The sequence below is a fragment of the Hyperolius riggenbachi genome, chromosome 5 (genome assembly GCF_040937935.1).
Source record: "Hyperolius riggenbachi isolate aHypRig1 chromosome 5, aHypRig1.pri, whole genome shotgun sequence".
NCBI classification, from domain to species: domain Eukaryota; kingdom Metazoa; phylum Chordata; class Amphibia; order Anura; family Hyperoliidae; genus Hyperolius; species Hyperolius riggenbachi.
Window position 1 is genome coordinate 321,687,240 of NC_090650.1, and position 17,349 is coordinate 321,704,588.

The window sequence follows — 17,349 nt, forward strand, 5'->3', positions numbered from 1 at the left end:
AGCAGCTCATTCTGACTGGATCAGGGGCAGGATCAGGGACAAGACCAGTCTTATACTTTTTCCACTCCCTAAGCGAATTTTTCTCTGCAACCCTTCCATGTACAACAGCCAACCTCCGATTCCATGGATACACTCCTTATCCATATCCAACATCCATGTACTGCAGCACCCCTTTCACATACAGCTTCTTTGGCCAGCAGTCTGCCAATAACTGTCAACATGTTGTGTAGACGGACATCTCTGCAAAACTCCCCTTATACTGTATTTGGAAGTGAAACCGCACACATATTAAAAGGGCCACATCATTGTGGTCCACCTACAGAAAGATCTGAGATATCTTGAGAACATGGATGTGTGTGGCATCCAGATTACATTTGGTCCTAAGACATCTGGGAAACATCAGCTTTATAACATTATAAAGGGTGTTGCATAATGTACATAAACAGTGTTGTTAAGCGAACAAAAATATTAGCAGTTACTTACCTGTTGCTTCCCTTGCCGTCATTCTGCGCTGCTCCGTTCCCCCGGTGTCTCCCACCATACACATTGGACGGCTCACCAAGTCTATGGCCACTGCGCATGCGTGGCACCTGCTGCACGCCTCCTCAATCATACACAGTACTGCGCAAGTGATGGAGGAGGCGCAGTATGGGGCCATGCGTGCAGCGTTTAGAGGATGACAGCGGAGGAACGGTACAGAGCGGTACAACAGGACGACAGCCCAGGTAAGTAACTGGCAATATTTTTGTTTGTTAATTGTAAGCAGCTTGAACCTGGCCAAATCAAATACACTGACTTAAAGAGAAACTCCAACCAAGAATTAAACTTTATCCCAATCAGTAGCTGATGCCCCCTTTTACATGAGAAATAGAATGATTTTCACAAACAGACCATCAGGGGGCGCTGTGTGACTAATTTTGTGCTGAAACCCCTCCCACAAGAGGCTCTGAATACCGCGGTACTCTGGGCAAACTGCCACAATGTAACAATGTTCACAGACAGGAAATGGCTGTTTAAAGCTGTCTGTAACAGCCAGAGCAGCTAGAAACAGCTACATAACTTGCCCACAGTAACAATGTCACCATGTAATACATGTCAGAATGTGAATCTGGGAGAGGAAACATTTTACAATGAGCAAACACTGACTAAATCATTTATACATAATAATTGTAAAAATGAAGCACTTTTTTTTATTAAATTATTTTCACTGGAGTTCCTCTTTGAAGGCCCAATACTAGCTTGCATACAATGTGAATGCAGCTGAAATTATTGGCATTTCATTGCTCATCTCTAATTACTCTCTCAGTACCATCCAACAACATGAAAATCAAATCAGAAGGTACACTAAGGAGCTGTGTGCAAAAGCAAATAAAAATATACACAAATTAAATGCATTTGCACCACGGTTGTGATGCCTTCATACTGCAGGTGAACAGAACTTGCTGCATTCAGAAAACAACAATGTACCTGTGGTTCAACTGCAATAAAACTTATCTCCACCAGCACTATAGAGAAGTGCGAACAGATATCTGACCTCAGGTCATCTTTCATTTCAACATGAGTTGACTGCAGGTCAACTGCACTTGCCCAATATTTCTAGATGTACAAAGTCTAAGGGGACGCTGAAGCTAGTAAGCAACTTGAATACACTCCATGTATGCAAACCATAAAGCAAGAGAATATTGGCAGTAAGTTGCTACTGCAGCACTGCAACAGTACAGTCAGACCTTATCATGATAACAGCCAGACAAATAATATGTTTATTCTGTGATCTATCCACAGGAGCTTATAGGGAACCCGAGGGGAGAGCGATATGGAAGCTGCCATATTTATTTCCTTTTAAGCAATAGCAGTTGCCTGGCTGTCTTCCTAATCCTGTGTCTCTAATACGTTTAGCCATAGACCCGGAATAAGCATGCAGCAGATCAGGTACTCTGACTAAGGTTTTACTGGATTAGCCATATGCTTGTTCCAGGGTTTTGACTCAAACACTACTTATGCCAGAAGATCAACAGGGCTGCCAGTCAACTGGCATGGTTTACAAGGAAATAAATATGGCAGCCTCCATATTCCTCTCACCTCCGGTTCCCTTTAAATGTTTAGAAAACCTTAGATCAGTGATCTGCAAACTTGGCTCTCCAGCTGTTAAGGAACTACAAGTCCCACAATGCATTGCAGGAGTCTGACAGCCACAGTCATGATTCATAAAGGCAAATGTATTGTGGGACTTATAGTTCCTTAACAGCTGGAGAGCCAAGTTTGCAGATCGCTGCCTTAGATGAATTTCAAAAGGTTTAGGAGACAGCCTGAGTTTATGTGTGGCGCTGCCACTGCATCATTCTGCAAGTCCTATCACTGCTTAACAGGCAATTAACAGCCAGGGGAACTCCATTCCAAGATACAGCTCAGTTGTGTGACTTTTAAATATATCAGAGTAATGTATAAATGGCACCATTACAATTTTAATGCTCATCAACACATGCTGGGGACTATGCTGTAGTTACCAATACAACCTCGCTCCAGTCACACAAGCGATTTTATATACTTGGTGCTTCTTTAATCTCTCTAGAAGCACCTTCACAACAAGATGTCAAATGAATTGCTTATAAAAGTACATATTCAGCAGCCCAGACACTGGCCACACCCTAGGGTGGCACTCTTATAGGCTCCAATCTTCTCAGAGACATCCTGTGTGTGCCTTCTGCATTATGAATAGTAAGATAATGCAATCCAAGCAGCAGCAACATGCCCATCCACATAAACTGAACCTGACTGCCTGAACTCATCAGTCATAGCATCAGATTTTTAAGTCAGGCGTTTTAGCTATTATTTTAAAGGGAGCCTGAAGCAAAAATAATATAAAAAAACAAATACCTAAGGAGAGGGAAGGCTCTGGGTCCAAAAGAACCTTCCAGCTCCTCTCCTCTTCCCTTCATTCCTGCACTGGCTCCCGCTTACAGTCCCCGGACCCATGGGTTAGAGACTGCTCACTTCTGCTGCGGGTGGGCTTCGAGAGCACTCGGGATCTCTCACACGCACTCGCCGTACAGAGCCGCAATGTCTTCTGGAGCACTCGGGCCCCTGAAGACGGGCTGCTCCATACTTCACACATGTGAGCGCTCTCTCACACGCACTTGCAGTACAAAGCCGCCCCGTCTTCTGGAGCACTCGGGCTCCCGAAGATTTCCGGAACCTCCCGTGGTGGGAGATTTGAACGGACTAGCCTGGTGGGGAACGAGAAGATGATGAGAGGAACAGGAAGGCTCTATAGGACCCAGAACCTTCCCTCTCCTTAGGTAAATATCTGATTCTTTGTTTTATTTCTGCTTCAGATTCACTTTAAGATCTCTACCCGGACATGGGCTTTAAAACCAGGTCCCACTGAATAAAATAAAAAAAAAAAAATGTATGTATTTATTTTAACTTGGCCCTTTGGCTCAATAATAATTTTCCATGACAAGTATTTTTTCTAAACTGGAGCAATAACCATTTCCTTTCCTCAAGAAGATACAAATGGTCATAATCAACGCAGAAGTCATATTTTCTGCAATAAACATTTGTACATCATGGAGCCCTGTCAGATTGTACAGAACTATAACCAGGAGGATGCAAGTTAAGATACAAAAAAAAAGCATTTGCTGACCATGCTGGCAAGATGACAACCTGATCTCATACTAAAAGGACTATACATTTCATCTCCCACAGTTAGCCTGATAGGACAGAAATATGGGAGCTGTCGCAGGTTTTTTTTTTTCAAGTGGCTGTGACACCTAAAGGCTTCACTATATAACAAATCCGATAACAGGTTAAAAAAACATGACCTACTTTATTCCGGTTTGTATGACCTGGTTGACTTTTATAGAATCTAAACACTTTAAAGTACTCCTGTTGGCTCTACAAGCTACTGAAACCACACCTGTGATTATAGAGCTAAGGAAATTATACTGGCCTCCCTCTAAAAATGTGATTTGATTCATGACTCATTCTTTGAAGTAGATCAGCAGCCGTGGAGATGGAACAACAAAATGCTTTAAATTTGGCCAGGTTAAAATGCAAAAGTGTATTATTAGAAATTTTCATTAATTCTGCAAGCATAGGGGTCAGACATTCCTCTTGCTCCGCTGGAAATATTGTGTTGCCACAATGAATAATGTGATACTTGTTTTCACCCCGAGGCCTGGAAACCGCTACAAATCGCAAATCCTTAGCGCAATCACTAGCGTTTTTAATTAGCGTTTTGTAAGCGATTTCTGGCACTTTTGGGAGCGATTTTAAAAAGTGTAAGCTTTTTGCCAGCGATTGTGTAGCAATTTCTAATCAGCGATTTTAATTCTGATTGGTCCTTTCAATGTATCATCATTTTTTTTTTACAGTTTTCAGTAATTTAAAATTGCACTCAAATCGCTATGTGTAGCGAATCCATGAGCGATTTGCCAGCGCTTCAATACTTTACATTGAAGCGCAAACGCTCCCAAAATGCTGCATGTCCTGCGATTGCGATTTTGCTAATCGCAATCGCTACTGTGGAATTTGTTACAATTATTTACATTGGCAAAGCGTTTAGGGAAAGCGCAAGAAATTTCAAGCGCTCCCTAAACGCTCAAAAAAAAAAAAAAAACGCTCTAGTGGGTTCCAGCCCTTAAGTGGGCACATGACAATATTGTATAACTATATAAATAACACATACAGAAAGCTTTGTAACACATCAGTTCACTTTAATGTCACTGTAAAAGACTCAATGGCACCCATTAAAGTCAGATGAAAAGTGTAAGCTGTGAAAACCGTACTTTACTACGAGGCTGTGAAAATTCTACATAGTCTTTCTATATTCACAATCATTTATTTTTCAAATTCTACGGCCATATTTTGATTGCCAGGCAAGAAATATCATTTTTAGAATATATCGAGCCTCCTTAGCAGCATGCCCCTCACAGGATTTTCTGAATTAAGGGTACCCTCTCTATTCAGTGTTTAGCTTGTTCAATAAAAAACAAAATAAAGAGAGCTTTGCAGAGCTATAGAGAAGCTGTGACTGGGTGATAATGCCATCAGCTTTTGGTGACATAAATCTCCCAGGATGTATCATTTCTGCAACACTGTGCCTGAGAAGGTAATCCAGGAAGCAGGAAGTGTTTATCTTTATTGCAATAGATCAGTAAATGTTTGCTTCCTGTTAATGGAAATATGTGAAAAGTGCAATAGGTATCAATCCACTTTAACAAAGTGAGTTTGCAGAGTTTAAGCTGTGACAAGAGAAGCCTACACAACTTTGCAATTTTATTTTTTTGCAAACTTAAGAGAAAAGGGACGGAAAACTTTGCATTGTTTTTTACGCAGAGGACTGCTCATATAAACTTTTTTTTGTGTGTGTGAAACCTTACTATTAGGGTTCCTCACACTGTCATACTAATATAAGAAACCATTAACATCAGTGCTTTTTACTACATCAAAGCATTAGCCTGTATTAGTAGCAGTGTCACGGTGGCACCCAGACACTCTATACACATAAATGGCAGCTTGCTCTATGTACATACCTGATACAGGCGTGGAATTTACTGAGTATGCCAAAGTGCTGTCAATAGGAGCATATTCTGAAATGATTCTCCTTCTCCTAAAATATAGAACAGAACTCAGCTTCAGTATCACAGAGAGGATTTCTGGTGAAAAGGGAGGTGCAAAACACAGCAGAAGAATTAAATGATGAATTAAACATAAGTTAGAACTCCAGTGAAATGTGTAGTTTTAGTTTTGCAGAGAGCGGAAGAATTTGGATTTGTCAGTTATGTTTTGTTGACTATGTCCCAATTACAAAATCTTCCTTAACTTTGTGTTTGTCATTAGTGGCACAATAGGAAGACAAGTGAATAGCTTAGCAGTAATAATACAGACAGTAACAACATTTTTTTTCTTTTAGAAAAAGAACCACTTTTTTGCCAGTGTGGTGAATAACCTACACATTTTATCAGGCTTTTATTGCTGTCTGTTCTGTGAATGTCCTGTCCTTGTCAACAAAATCCATGAGACAGGAAACGAGGGGTAAAAGGTGTATGTCTGGTCAGTAAAATATAACAGCATTGCTTTTCTTCGTGCCCACACTGACATCCAGCAGTGTGTTATTCATATACATAATTTTCATTACACACCTATATATTTATCATAAAAAATGATGTGTGTGTACCTGCTCTTCTCCTACCTAGCACCAAAATCTGCCTTTGCCCGTTTAGAAAAGATTGGGTTAAAATAAATCTCCCAACTGCGTCTCTTTAGTCCCTCTTTTCACCTCAGCAGTCTCTATTTTAAGTTAGTGCTATTTTCACACTACTGTATATCCATTGCGTTGCACACAGCATGATTTTGATGCGATACAGTACAGCATACAGTTCATAGACTTATGCTTGCTCCACACCCAGTACCAGGCACGCATACAAGCCTGTGTGAAAGCGCCACTAAATAATAATTGCATCACATTGGGCCTAATGCATGAAGCAGATGGAAAATTGCTGGGCACTACTGGTACTAACAGCAGCGGGGCAGCACACATTACCCTATTAGGGGTAGGGATTCGATTGCGAGCTCCTCTGAGGAACAGTTAGTGACATGATTATTGGCTGTAAAGCACTGTGGAAGATGTGATATATTAACACATAATATTAATGTCTCTATACACCAAACTTCACCAATTGCTGAAATATTCCGGATAATAAAGTGCACTCAAGCTGTATGTCTATTACAATGACCCATGTCAACTGCAAGCATGCTGGGACTGAATTCCTAAACAGCTGGAAGAGAAATAAAAGGCTTTGACAAAGTTAGAGTGGAACAAGCATATGTGCCTACCTGCAACACCAAGCTCCAATGACTATTACACAAAACAGGACTAAAAATGAAAGGTAGACTATCCACATAATTACAACCATAGCATCAAAACCAAAAAGCAGCCATGGCTGAGGTGGAGGGGGCGGCTCAGGTCTAGTTCCACAGACCAGAGTGCAGTCCTGACAGCTACACGGGGCACCATCCTCATCCACAGACTCATTGCATCCCTTTGTGGCATTGTTCATAGGGATCATTTGAAGGTATGGCTCATCTGTAAAGCAAACATATACATTCTTGTAAGGACAAGGACATATTTCCAGGAGAGATTATGAAACTAAACTCTCAGGGCCACAAATGTGGGAAGCTATATATTCTTTTAAAAATCTAAAATAGCAACTCTAAATACAAGTAACAGCTACTATACAATATTTGTAACAGTAGAAGCCACCTTGTGAAATGACATATACATGTACCTGTTAACCAGCATACTTTATGGTTATGTGACCACCAGTGAAGAATGTATGGCATAAGGCATAATTACAACAGAGGCACCTTTATGATATTCATTAATGGTTACACTCACCTACTGTCAGTGAATATATATTACTATATACAGTGGTTTGCAAAAGTATTCAGCCCCTTTAAAGTTTTCCACATTTTGTCATATTACTGCCACAAACATAAATCAATTTTATTGGAATTCCACGTGAAAGATCCATACAAAGTGGTGTACACGTGAGAAGTGGAACGAAAATCATACATGATTCCAAACATTTTAAAAAAAAAATAACTGCAAAGTGGGGTGTGCGTAATTATTCAGCCCCGAGTCAATACTTTGTAGAACCACCTTTTGCTGCATTTACAGCTGCCAGTCTTTTAGGGCAGAGTTCCCCAACCTTATCCTCAAGGGCCACCAACAGTACAGGTTTTGCAGAAAACCACAAACATGCACAGGTGAGGTAATTAGTGTCTCAGCAGAGCTTATTAACTACCTCTGTGGATTTCCACAAAATATGCACTGTTGGTGGGCCTTGAGGACCGGGTTGGGAAACACTGTTTTAAGGTATGTCTCTACCAGTTTTGCACATCTAGAGGCTGAAATCCTTGCCCATTCTTCTTTGCAAAACAGCTCCAACTCAGTCAGATTAGATGGACAGCATTTGTGAACAGCAGTTTTCAGATCTTGCCACAGATTCTCGATTGGATTTAGATCTGGACTTTTGACTTTTACTGGGCCATTCTAGCACATGGATATGTTTTGTTTTAAACCATTCCATTGTTGCCCTGGATTTATGTTTAGGGTTGTCGTCCTGCTGGAAGGTGAATCTCCGCCCCAATCTCAAGTCTTTTGCAGACTCAAAGAGGTTTTCTTCCAAGATTGCCCTGTATTTGGCTCCATCCATTTTCCCATCAACTCTGACCAGCTTCCCTGTCCCTGCTGAAGAGAAGCACCCCCAGAGCATGATGCTGCCACCACGATATTTGACAGTGAGGATGGGGTGTTCAGAGTGATGTGCAGTGTTAGTTTTCCGCCACACATAGCGTTTTGCATTTTGGCCAAAAAGTTCCATTTTAGTCTCATCTGACCAGAGCACCTTCTTCCACATGTTTGCTGTGTCCCCCACATGGCTTGTGGCAAACTGTAAACGGGACTTTTTATGCTTTTTTGTTAACAATGGCTTTCTTCTTGCCACTCTTCCACAAATGCCAACTTTGGGCAGTGCACGACTAATAGTTGTCCTATGGACAGATTCCCCCACCTGAGCTGTAGATCTCTGCAGCTCGTCCAGAGTCACCATAGGCCTCTTGACTGCATTTCTGATCAGCACTCTCCTTGTTCGGTCTGTGAGTTTAGGTGGATGGCCTTGTCTTGGTAGGTTTACAGTTGTGCCATACTCCTTCCATTTCTGAATGATCGCTTGAACAGTGCTTCGTGGGATGTTCAAGACTTTGGAAATCTTTTTGTAGCCTAAGCCTGCTTTAAATTTCTCAATAACTTTATTCCTGACCTGTCTAGTCTGTTCTTTGGACTTCATGGTGTTGTTGCTCCCAATATTCTCTTGGACAACCTCTGAGGCCGTCACAGAGCAGCTGTATTTGTACTGACATTAGATTACACACAGGTGCACTCTATTCTGTCATTAGCACTGATCAGGCAATGTTTATGGGCAACTGACTGCACTCAGACCAAAGGGGGCTGAATAATTATGCACACCCAACTTTGCAGTTAATTACTTGTAAAAAATGTTTGGAATCATGTATGATTTTCGTTCCACTTCTCACGTGTACACTACTTTGTATTGGTCTTTCACGTGGGATTCCAATAAAATGGATTCAAATGTGGAAAACTTCAAGGGGGCCGAATACTTTTGCAAACCACTGTACATGTAAGCTTAAGTAGGTTTGGGAGGGAGGGAGGTAATTTATATATGGGAAAAATAAAATAAAATTGGGAATACGTCACCTGAGAAGATTGGTGTGATGGTGAAAGGAATCTGGCCATTGTCCTTGTTGAACATGTACTGGATCCAGTTGGTGGCATTGCAGTCCTTGGCTTCCCTTCCACACATCAAACCCAGAGCTTTAACATTGCTGGACGGGGCTTCTACATCTTTGCAGGCATTGTACATTGCTAAATAAAAGCAGAAATCAAATACAGCACATGTAAAAGGTTTTCTTGAAAACTGACTAACTACGTTGAACACAGGCTAAAATTATTTAGGATTACTCCCCTCTATAACGCTACACTATTACATGGATGTGGAAAAAATATGATCTAACCTTTTTACAAAAAAGATCATCTACATTAAAACAGGGTTAATACAAAGTTTTAAAGCAGGAGGGACGGCCATACTATACCAGGAAAATTAAAACACATATACTGTATAAGTATATGAATACTTGTTCTACTTACATAACATGTGTATTGTACTGTCTACATTTTGATTTCAGTGAATTTTATATAGTAAATAATGAGAAAAATGTTTCAGGCATTTTCCATCTTCAGTGCCTCTAGCTGAAGCCAAACCTAATGTCATTTCCTCTCTTACTTTTTTCCCCCCTTCTCTACCTGAAATGGTGTGTGCAGAACTTCAGTGTCATATCTAATTTGCTTTGTAAACACATGTGAGCAGAACATAGATTGGCTTTCAGCAGTTTCTGCAGAGGGATGAGGCGATTTATCTTCCAATTACCTTCTCAGCCTCTTGTCACATTGAACTGCACTCAGCCAATCAACAAGGAGCAGGAATGTGGGAGGGGAAGAAGGGAAAATAACAAGCTTCCCTCTCCCCGATAATGTATGAGAAAGAGGCAGGCTGACCAAGATAAAATTACAGCAGACACATTTATAATTATATTGGAATGCTTGCAATGGAGGGTCAGGATGTAGATTATATAATAAACACAGAGCAATGAATAATAGGACTTTGATTTTATGGCTGCCAATCCCTGTTTAAAGTGGACCTTTCAGTTGTTTAAACTGTAGATGAAACAGATACTTTGTGTGTGAATTTCACCATACACAATTGGAAATGTTTATTCAATAGCCTCTATTAAAATTGTGCTCCGCAAACCTCTGAATCCTAGTCACATGATTACACCTCAATCAGGTCCTACTCTGACCCACACATGACAAACAGGTTTATGTGACTTACACAGAACAGAGGTCTGTATTAAGAAAGATAAAACCGGGCAGAGAACACATATTTCTGGTGAAGATTTCTCTATGACAAGATTTTTTTTTCCCAACACTGAATGCGAACTAATATCAAAACACAGCTGGTAAAAGACACAAAGCACTTGAGCTGCAGCCGCTAGGGTGCGCTCAGTAGGCAGTAGCAGTGTTAGGGAGTCAAGCCCAAGGACTCCTTTGCTGGCTAACTGAACAAGAAGATATTTGAACCCAAGTCGCCTGTGTCAGAGGCAGAGCCCTTAAGCATTACACTATCCAGTTCACAGTACATTAATGAAACACTTGGCCTGTATGCGATATGGCTCCATGAGCTATACTTACCATTTGAAAAGCTTTTCCCGATGTAGTACTGCATGCCTGTAATGCTTGGCTTTTCTTCCTGAAGCCCTGGGCTGGAAGACTTGACCTGTGTAACATTCAGAAACTCTGACTGGCTAGGACTGCAGGTCAGCTCACAAAACAAAGTCATTAAGTTATAGAAGCAGGAAGGGCACCTGCAAGGAAAAACATGAAACCACTGCTTGGTATTTGCATACTATGGGATAGAGAACATTTCCTTCACTAAACTGGATGCATGCACAACAAAAATACCAATTTCCATATCATCCAATTATGATATCTGGAGTTGCATCACGCTTAATAATGCCAATTTGAAGTAAGCCTCTAGTCACAAGTTAAATAAATACATAGGTGAGAAGCACCATTTTCAGATGATCTGTCAAATACATTTCTCCTCACATCCTGCCTGGGGAAATCCAGGGATGCACAGGAAGTTTAAAATGCAGTTAAGCCTACCTTACCAACTAATGCCAGAGAACATTAATGACGTATGGCGTCTTATAGGAGTGGACAGTGCATGGCTGAGCTGTTGTGTGCGTGTGTGTTAACAAGCTACCATTCAGCTACTCTACCATTAGGATAAATGGAGGAGGGCAATGCAGTTAGATGAGGGTAAGAAGTTAGGATGACAAATAGGAATACTATGCAAATAGGAACCTGTATGTTATTTAAAAACAAAAAGGTGCAGTCAATGGTCACTTGACACCTGCTTTTTTTGGAAATCAAAGTAGGGGTGAGCACCTTTGAGTTTCTAACACGATAACTGCAGAAAAACTGCTGCTTCCGTTTGGTCTGTTGTTTAGTAAAGAAGAAAGATACAACTATTAATAAGTAGGTGAAAACATCTTAACTATTGTTTTTTGTGAAGTTGACGTCTGTCTTATAGCACTGCGATTGCTATGGTCATAAAGAAAAGTTGAGGGAAAATAAAGGGGGGGGGGGGGGGGAGGAGGACATCAGCTCAATGCAATTCTGTTATAAGTCAGTTATACTGAATTTAGAATGGGACCTAAAGCAAAGCCCTGGCTGTATACGGAACAATAACTGAAAAGAAAACTTCCCCCAAGAACACAGGAAGTGATAAAATCTCAACAGATGTTCGAGTCTCTACCGACTATAGCCAAAAAAGAAGCCACCAGTTTTTTATACATACCTGGACAGGAACTGCAGGGGGAGCTGAAGGTTGCTGCTGAGAGTTTTGAGTTGTTGTACATCGCAGCACACACTGACGTTGCCGTAGTACAGGGATGGGCACAGTTGCTGTAGAAAATGGAAATTGGTTACTGTGATATCATGGTAGCTGAAGCAGAATAGATGGAGGGAATGCTAGAAATGTTTACTAATAAACTGACAGCCAGTAACCTTCTCACAAGGTCCAGCTTACAAAATGAGACCCTGAAACGTGTGGAAGATGCAGTCTATAAATAACTACAGTCAGAAATGTTAACTTTATTCACGGTTTCAGAACTTCCCCAGCTTTTGATGAACAGTATTGCTGACATTTACAGAATGACACTTTGTGCAGTACTTTACAGAACTGTTTATTTATTTAAGTATTTATATAGTGCCAACATATTACGCAGTGCTGTACAAAGTATATTGTATTGTCACTAACTGTCCCTCAGAGGGGCGCACAATCTAGTCCCTACCTTAGTCATATGCCTATGTATGTATCATGTAGTGCATGTATCATAGTCTAGGGACAATGTTAGGGGGGAGCCAATTAACTTATCTATATGTCTTTGGAATGTGGGAGGCAACCGAAGTGCCCGGAGGAAATCCACACAGACATAGGGAGAACATACAAACTCCTTGCAGATGTTGACCTGGCTGGGATTCGAACCGGTGACCCAGCATTGCAAGGCGAGAGCGCTAACCACTACGCCACCGTGCTGCCCACTACGCCACACAACTGTTTAACCCAAATATTGGTTGTCAATTGAAACATAATTGATCAGTGCTCCACACACGTAAATCAATATCTAGTAGATTCTGGGGAGTATATTAATCAACTGTACAGCTCAATCCCACAAAATTGTTATTCAATTGAGATCAAAGCTATGTCACTTGCGCCAGTTCCTGGTTCGATGTGCCTATTGTTTCAGCTGCTTCCTGTCCTCCATGTTCTGGTGATTATAAATACACCCACAGTGGGGTGAAGATGTCTCTCAGTCAATGGGATATCAGAACCATCACCATGCCCCTCTGATGGAGATGCAGAAACCAAAGTGAAGGAAAAGGCATACTTGGACCAATAACTGGTTGCAGAATCATGACTCATTTTCCGATCAAATCTTGCTGCATGAACTGTGTGGAAAGAACCAAGAAGATTTTAAGAACTACATGAGAATGTCGGACATGAACTTCCAGCGACTACTGCAGAAAACAAGGCCGAAAATCTTCAAGCAGGACACCAGGGTGCGGAACGCTATCACAGCAGAGGGAGTGTTTGCCAGTCACTCTGCAATCGTTGGCTACCGATTGTTCTTATGAAGATCTCAGGTTTATGATCTACAATAGCTGCACAGGCGGTATGCAAAATAATTCCTGAGATCTGCGATGCAATACTGGATGCACTTCCTGTGCAATATATTTAAAAATTACACAGAAGTCTGCATGCCTAGGTTCACGCAGAAAGTGTCCATGATATGAGGTTTACTTTGCGTTGAAGAACCCAGAGGACATATTAGTATGTTCTACTCATACATCCGGTTGCTACAGGACAGATAAAGAATATATCGCAAATAAATAAGAACAGTCAACATGCAAGGGCACAATACCACACGTTTTTCTACATAAAGATGGAGTGTAAGTAAATAAGCACAGTCATCATACAAAGTCATAATAAAATATTTATTTGTATATATACAGTATATATCATCATTTTTTGATACTGTGCTATGTCACAAACAATCCTCATGATCTTCAAGGAGAAGGTTGTCTGTTTCACCTGGAGACACTTGCTCTACATGCTGCAAAGACCCAATGGACTGGCAAGTGAGGTCTTGGTTCTTCACAAACTGTAGCAGGTGATATCACAGCTTTGGGCAGGTGCACTATTTCTGCACCAGCCCCTGATCATTTAAAGCGGTGCTGCAAGTTGTCCTGTGTCATATTGCTGTCAGACCCGTTGCTAGATTTTCTGTTATGCTGGGAATAAACGATGAGATTTTTCAGTCAATTTACTGTCCGATCTGATTTCCGAACAATTTTCCAATCGATTTTCTTATCTTTTCCTATCAATTTCCTTTCACTTCTATGAGAAATCAATCAGAAAAACGTTCAAAAATAAAAATCGGACATGTCGGAAATAATCTATCAAACCACCTATCTGCTGAAAAGAAGATATGGTGTATTCCCATCATTAATGGTAAACACATTTTTAGATAAGTTCACATTACGTGCTTCACACAATGGAAAGCATCCACACTAATGTACTCTAGAATGATACCTGCACTCCACAAAAATAATTCCTTAAAATGTAATTTTGTTGGCACCATTAAATTCCTTCAGGTTCAATTCCTTTTCTGCGGTGGGATGAAAGAAGTGATTCCTAATCCTCCAACTCCAACTGAAGAAAGATCAGAATATTTCCATGCAAAAGGGCAAAGTATATGTCGCACAGCTATGACTCCCCCGCAGCCACACAGCTATCAGTCCCTGCAGCCAAACAGCTATCAGTCCCTGCAGCCAAACAGCTATCAGTCCCTGCACCCACACAGCTATCAGTCCCTGCACCCACACAACTATGAGTACCTGCAGCCACACAGCTATGAGTACCCGCAGCCACACAGCTATCAGTCCCCGCAGCCACACAGCTATGAGTCCCTGCACCCACACAGCTATGAGTCCCTGCACCCACACAGCTATCAGTCCCTGCAACCACACAGCTATCAGTTCCTGCACCCACACAACTAGGAGTCCCAGCAGCCACACAGCTAGGAGTCCCCGCAGCCACACAGCTAGGAGTCCCCGCAGCCACACAGCTAGGAGTCCCCGCAGCCACACAGCTAGGAGTCCCCGCAGCCACACAGCTAGGAGTCCCCGCAGCCACACAGCTAGGAGTCCCCGCAGCCACACAGCTAGGAGTCCCCGCAGCCACACAGCTAGGAGTCCCCGCAGCCACACAGCTAGGAGTCCCCGCAGCCACACAGCTAGGAGTCCCCGCAGCCACACAGCTAGGAGTCCCCGCAGCCACACAGCTAGGAGTCCCCGCAGCCACACAGCTAGGAGTCCCCGCAGCCACACAGCTAGGAGTCCCCGCAGCCACACAGCTAGGAGTCCCCGCAGCCACACAGCTAGGAGTCCCCGCAGCCACACAGCTAGGAGTCCCTCTGCAGCCACACAGCTAGGAGTCCCTCTGCAGCCACACAGCTATGAGTCCCTCTGCAGCCACACAGCTAGGAGTCCCTCTGCAGCCACACAGCTATGAGTCCCTCTGCAGCCACACAGCTATGAGTCCCTCTGCAGCCACACAGCTATGAGTCCCTCTGCAGCCACACAGCTATGAGTCCCTCTGCAGCCACACAGCTATGAGTCCCTCTGCAGCCACACAGCTATGAGTCCCTCTGCAGCCACACAGCTATGAGTCCCTCTGCAGCCACACAGCTATGAGTCCCTCTGCAGCCACACAGCTATGAGTCCCTCTGCAGCCACACAGCTATGAGTCCCTCTGCAGCCACACAGCTATGAGTCCCTCTGCAGCCACACAGCTATGAGTCCCTCTGCAGCCACACAGCTATGAGTCCCTCTGCAGCCACACAGCTATGAGTCCCTCTGCAGCCACACAGCTATGAGTCCCTCTGCAGCCACACAGCTATGAGTCCCTCTGCAGCCACACAGCTATGAGTCCCTCTGCAGCCACACAGCTATGAGTCCCTCTGCAGCCACACAGCTATGAGCCCCTCGGCAGTCACACAGCTATGAGCCCCTCTGCAGCCACACAGCTATGAGTCCCTCTGCAGCCACACAGCTAGGAGTCCCTGCAGCCACACAGCTAGGAGTCCCTGCAGCCACACAGCTAGGAGTCCCTGCAGCCACACAGCTATGAGTCCCTGCACCCACACAGAGTCCCTGCAGCCACACAGCTAGGAGTCCCTGCAGCCACACAGCTAGGAGTCCCTGCAGCCACACAGCTAGGAGTCCCTGCAGCCACACAGCTAGGAGTCCCTGCAGCCACACAGCTATGAGTCCCTGCAGCCACACAGCTAGGAGTCCCTGCAGCCACACAGCTATGAGTCCCTGCAGCCACACAGCTAGGAGTCCCTGCAGCCACACAGCTAGGAGTCCCTGCAGCCACACAGCTAGGAGTCCCTGCAGCCACACAGCTAGGAGTCCCTGCAGCCACACAGCTAGGAGTCCCTGCAGCCACACAGCTAGGAGTCCCTGCAGCCACACAGCTAGGAGTCCCTGCAGCCACACAGCTAGGAGTCCCTGCAGCCACACAGCTAGGAGTCCCTGCAGCCACACAGCTAGGAGTCCCTGCAGCCACACAGCTAGGAGTCCCTGCAGCCACACAGCTAGGAGTCCCTGCAGCCACACAGCTATGAGTCCCTGCAGCCACACAGCTAGGAGTCCCTGCAGCCACACAGCTATGAGTCCCTGCAGCCACACAGCTAGGAGTCCCTGCAGCCACACAGCTAGGAGTCCCTGCAGCCACACAGCTAGGAGTCCCTGCAGCCACACAGCTAGGAGTCCCTGCAGCCACACAGCTAGGAGTCCCTGCAGCCACACAGCTAGGAGTCCCTGCAGCCACACAGCTAGGAGTCCCTGCAGCCACACAGCTAGGAGTCCCTGCAGCCACACAGCTAGGAGTCCCTGCAGCCACACAGCTAGGAGTCCCTGCAGCCACACAGCTAGGAGTCCCTGCAGCCACACAGCTAGGAGTCCCTGCAGCCACACAGCTAGGAGTCCCTGCAGCCACACAGCTAGGAGTCCCTGCAGCCACACAGCTAGGAGTCCCTGCAGCCACACAGCTAGGAGTCCCTGCACCCACACAGCTAGGAGTCCCTGCAGCCACACAGCTAGGAGTCCCTGCAGCCCCACAGCTATGAGTCGCCGCAGCCACACAGCTATGAGTCCCTGCAGCCACACAGCTATGAGTCCCTGCAGCCACACAGCTATGAGTCCCTGCAGCCACACAGCTATGAGTCCCTGCAGCCACACAGCTATGAGTCCCTCTGCACCCACACAGTGACGGCACCATTTTCAGACTTACAAGAGTGGAGGTGGGACTTGACATAACAATGAAGGAATCCAGTGAAATCCAGGCACCAAACAGCACAATAGAACAGAAATGCTGCATCACAACTACCTCCCCAGTTCCACACCACATATTGCTGTGTGAGGGACAGTCAGGGCTGGTTTGAACAGTTGCTGAGTCAGGCTAGATGTGAAGCCTATGCATGTTTAGCCAGAAGCCACATCACCCAGGTGCCCCAGTCCAATGTAAAGCTCCCAAATGCTTGCCAGGAAAACAATGTGTAAGTAGACACCACTCA

The 17,349-nt window shown here is 44.0% G+C and overlaps 1 protein-coding gene across 1 annotated transcript in view; it reads right to left on the reverse strand.

Annotated features, from left to right (window-relative positions):
* The window catches only part of LOC137518870 (NPC intracellular cholesterol transporter 1-like), a 105,939-nt gene that overhangs the window by 42,504 nt on the left and 46,086 nt on the right, over positions 1-17,349 (reverse strand). Inside the window, exons 3-7 of the mRNA XM_068237260.1 lie at positions 12,003-12,109; positions 10,832-11,004; positions 9,281-9,448; positions 6,838-7,087; positions 5,535-5,611 (exon numbers count right to left, since the gene is read on the reverse strand). Coding sequence (XP_068093361.1) covers positions 5,535-5,611; positions 6,838-7,087; positions 9,281-9,448; positions 10,832-11,004; positions 12,003-12,109 — 775 coding nt within the window. The remainder of the gene's footprint in view (positions 1-5,534; positions 5,612-6,837; positions 7,088-9,280; positions 9,449-10,831; positions 11,005-12,002; positions 12,110-17,349) is intronic.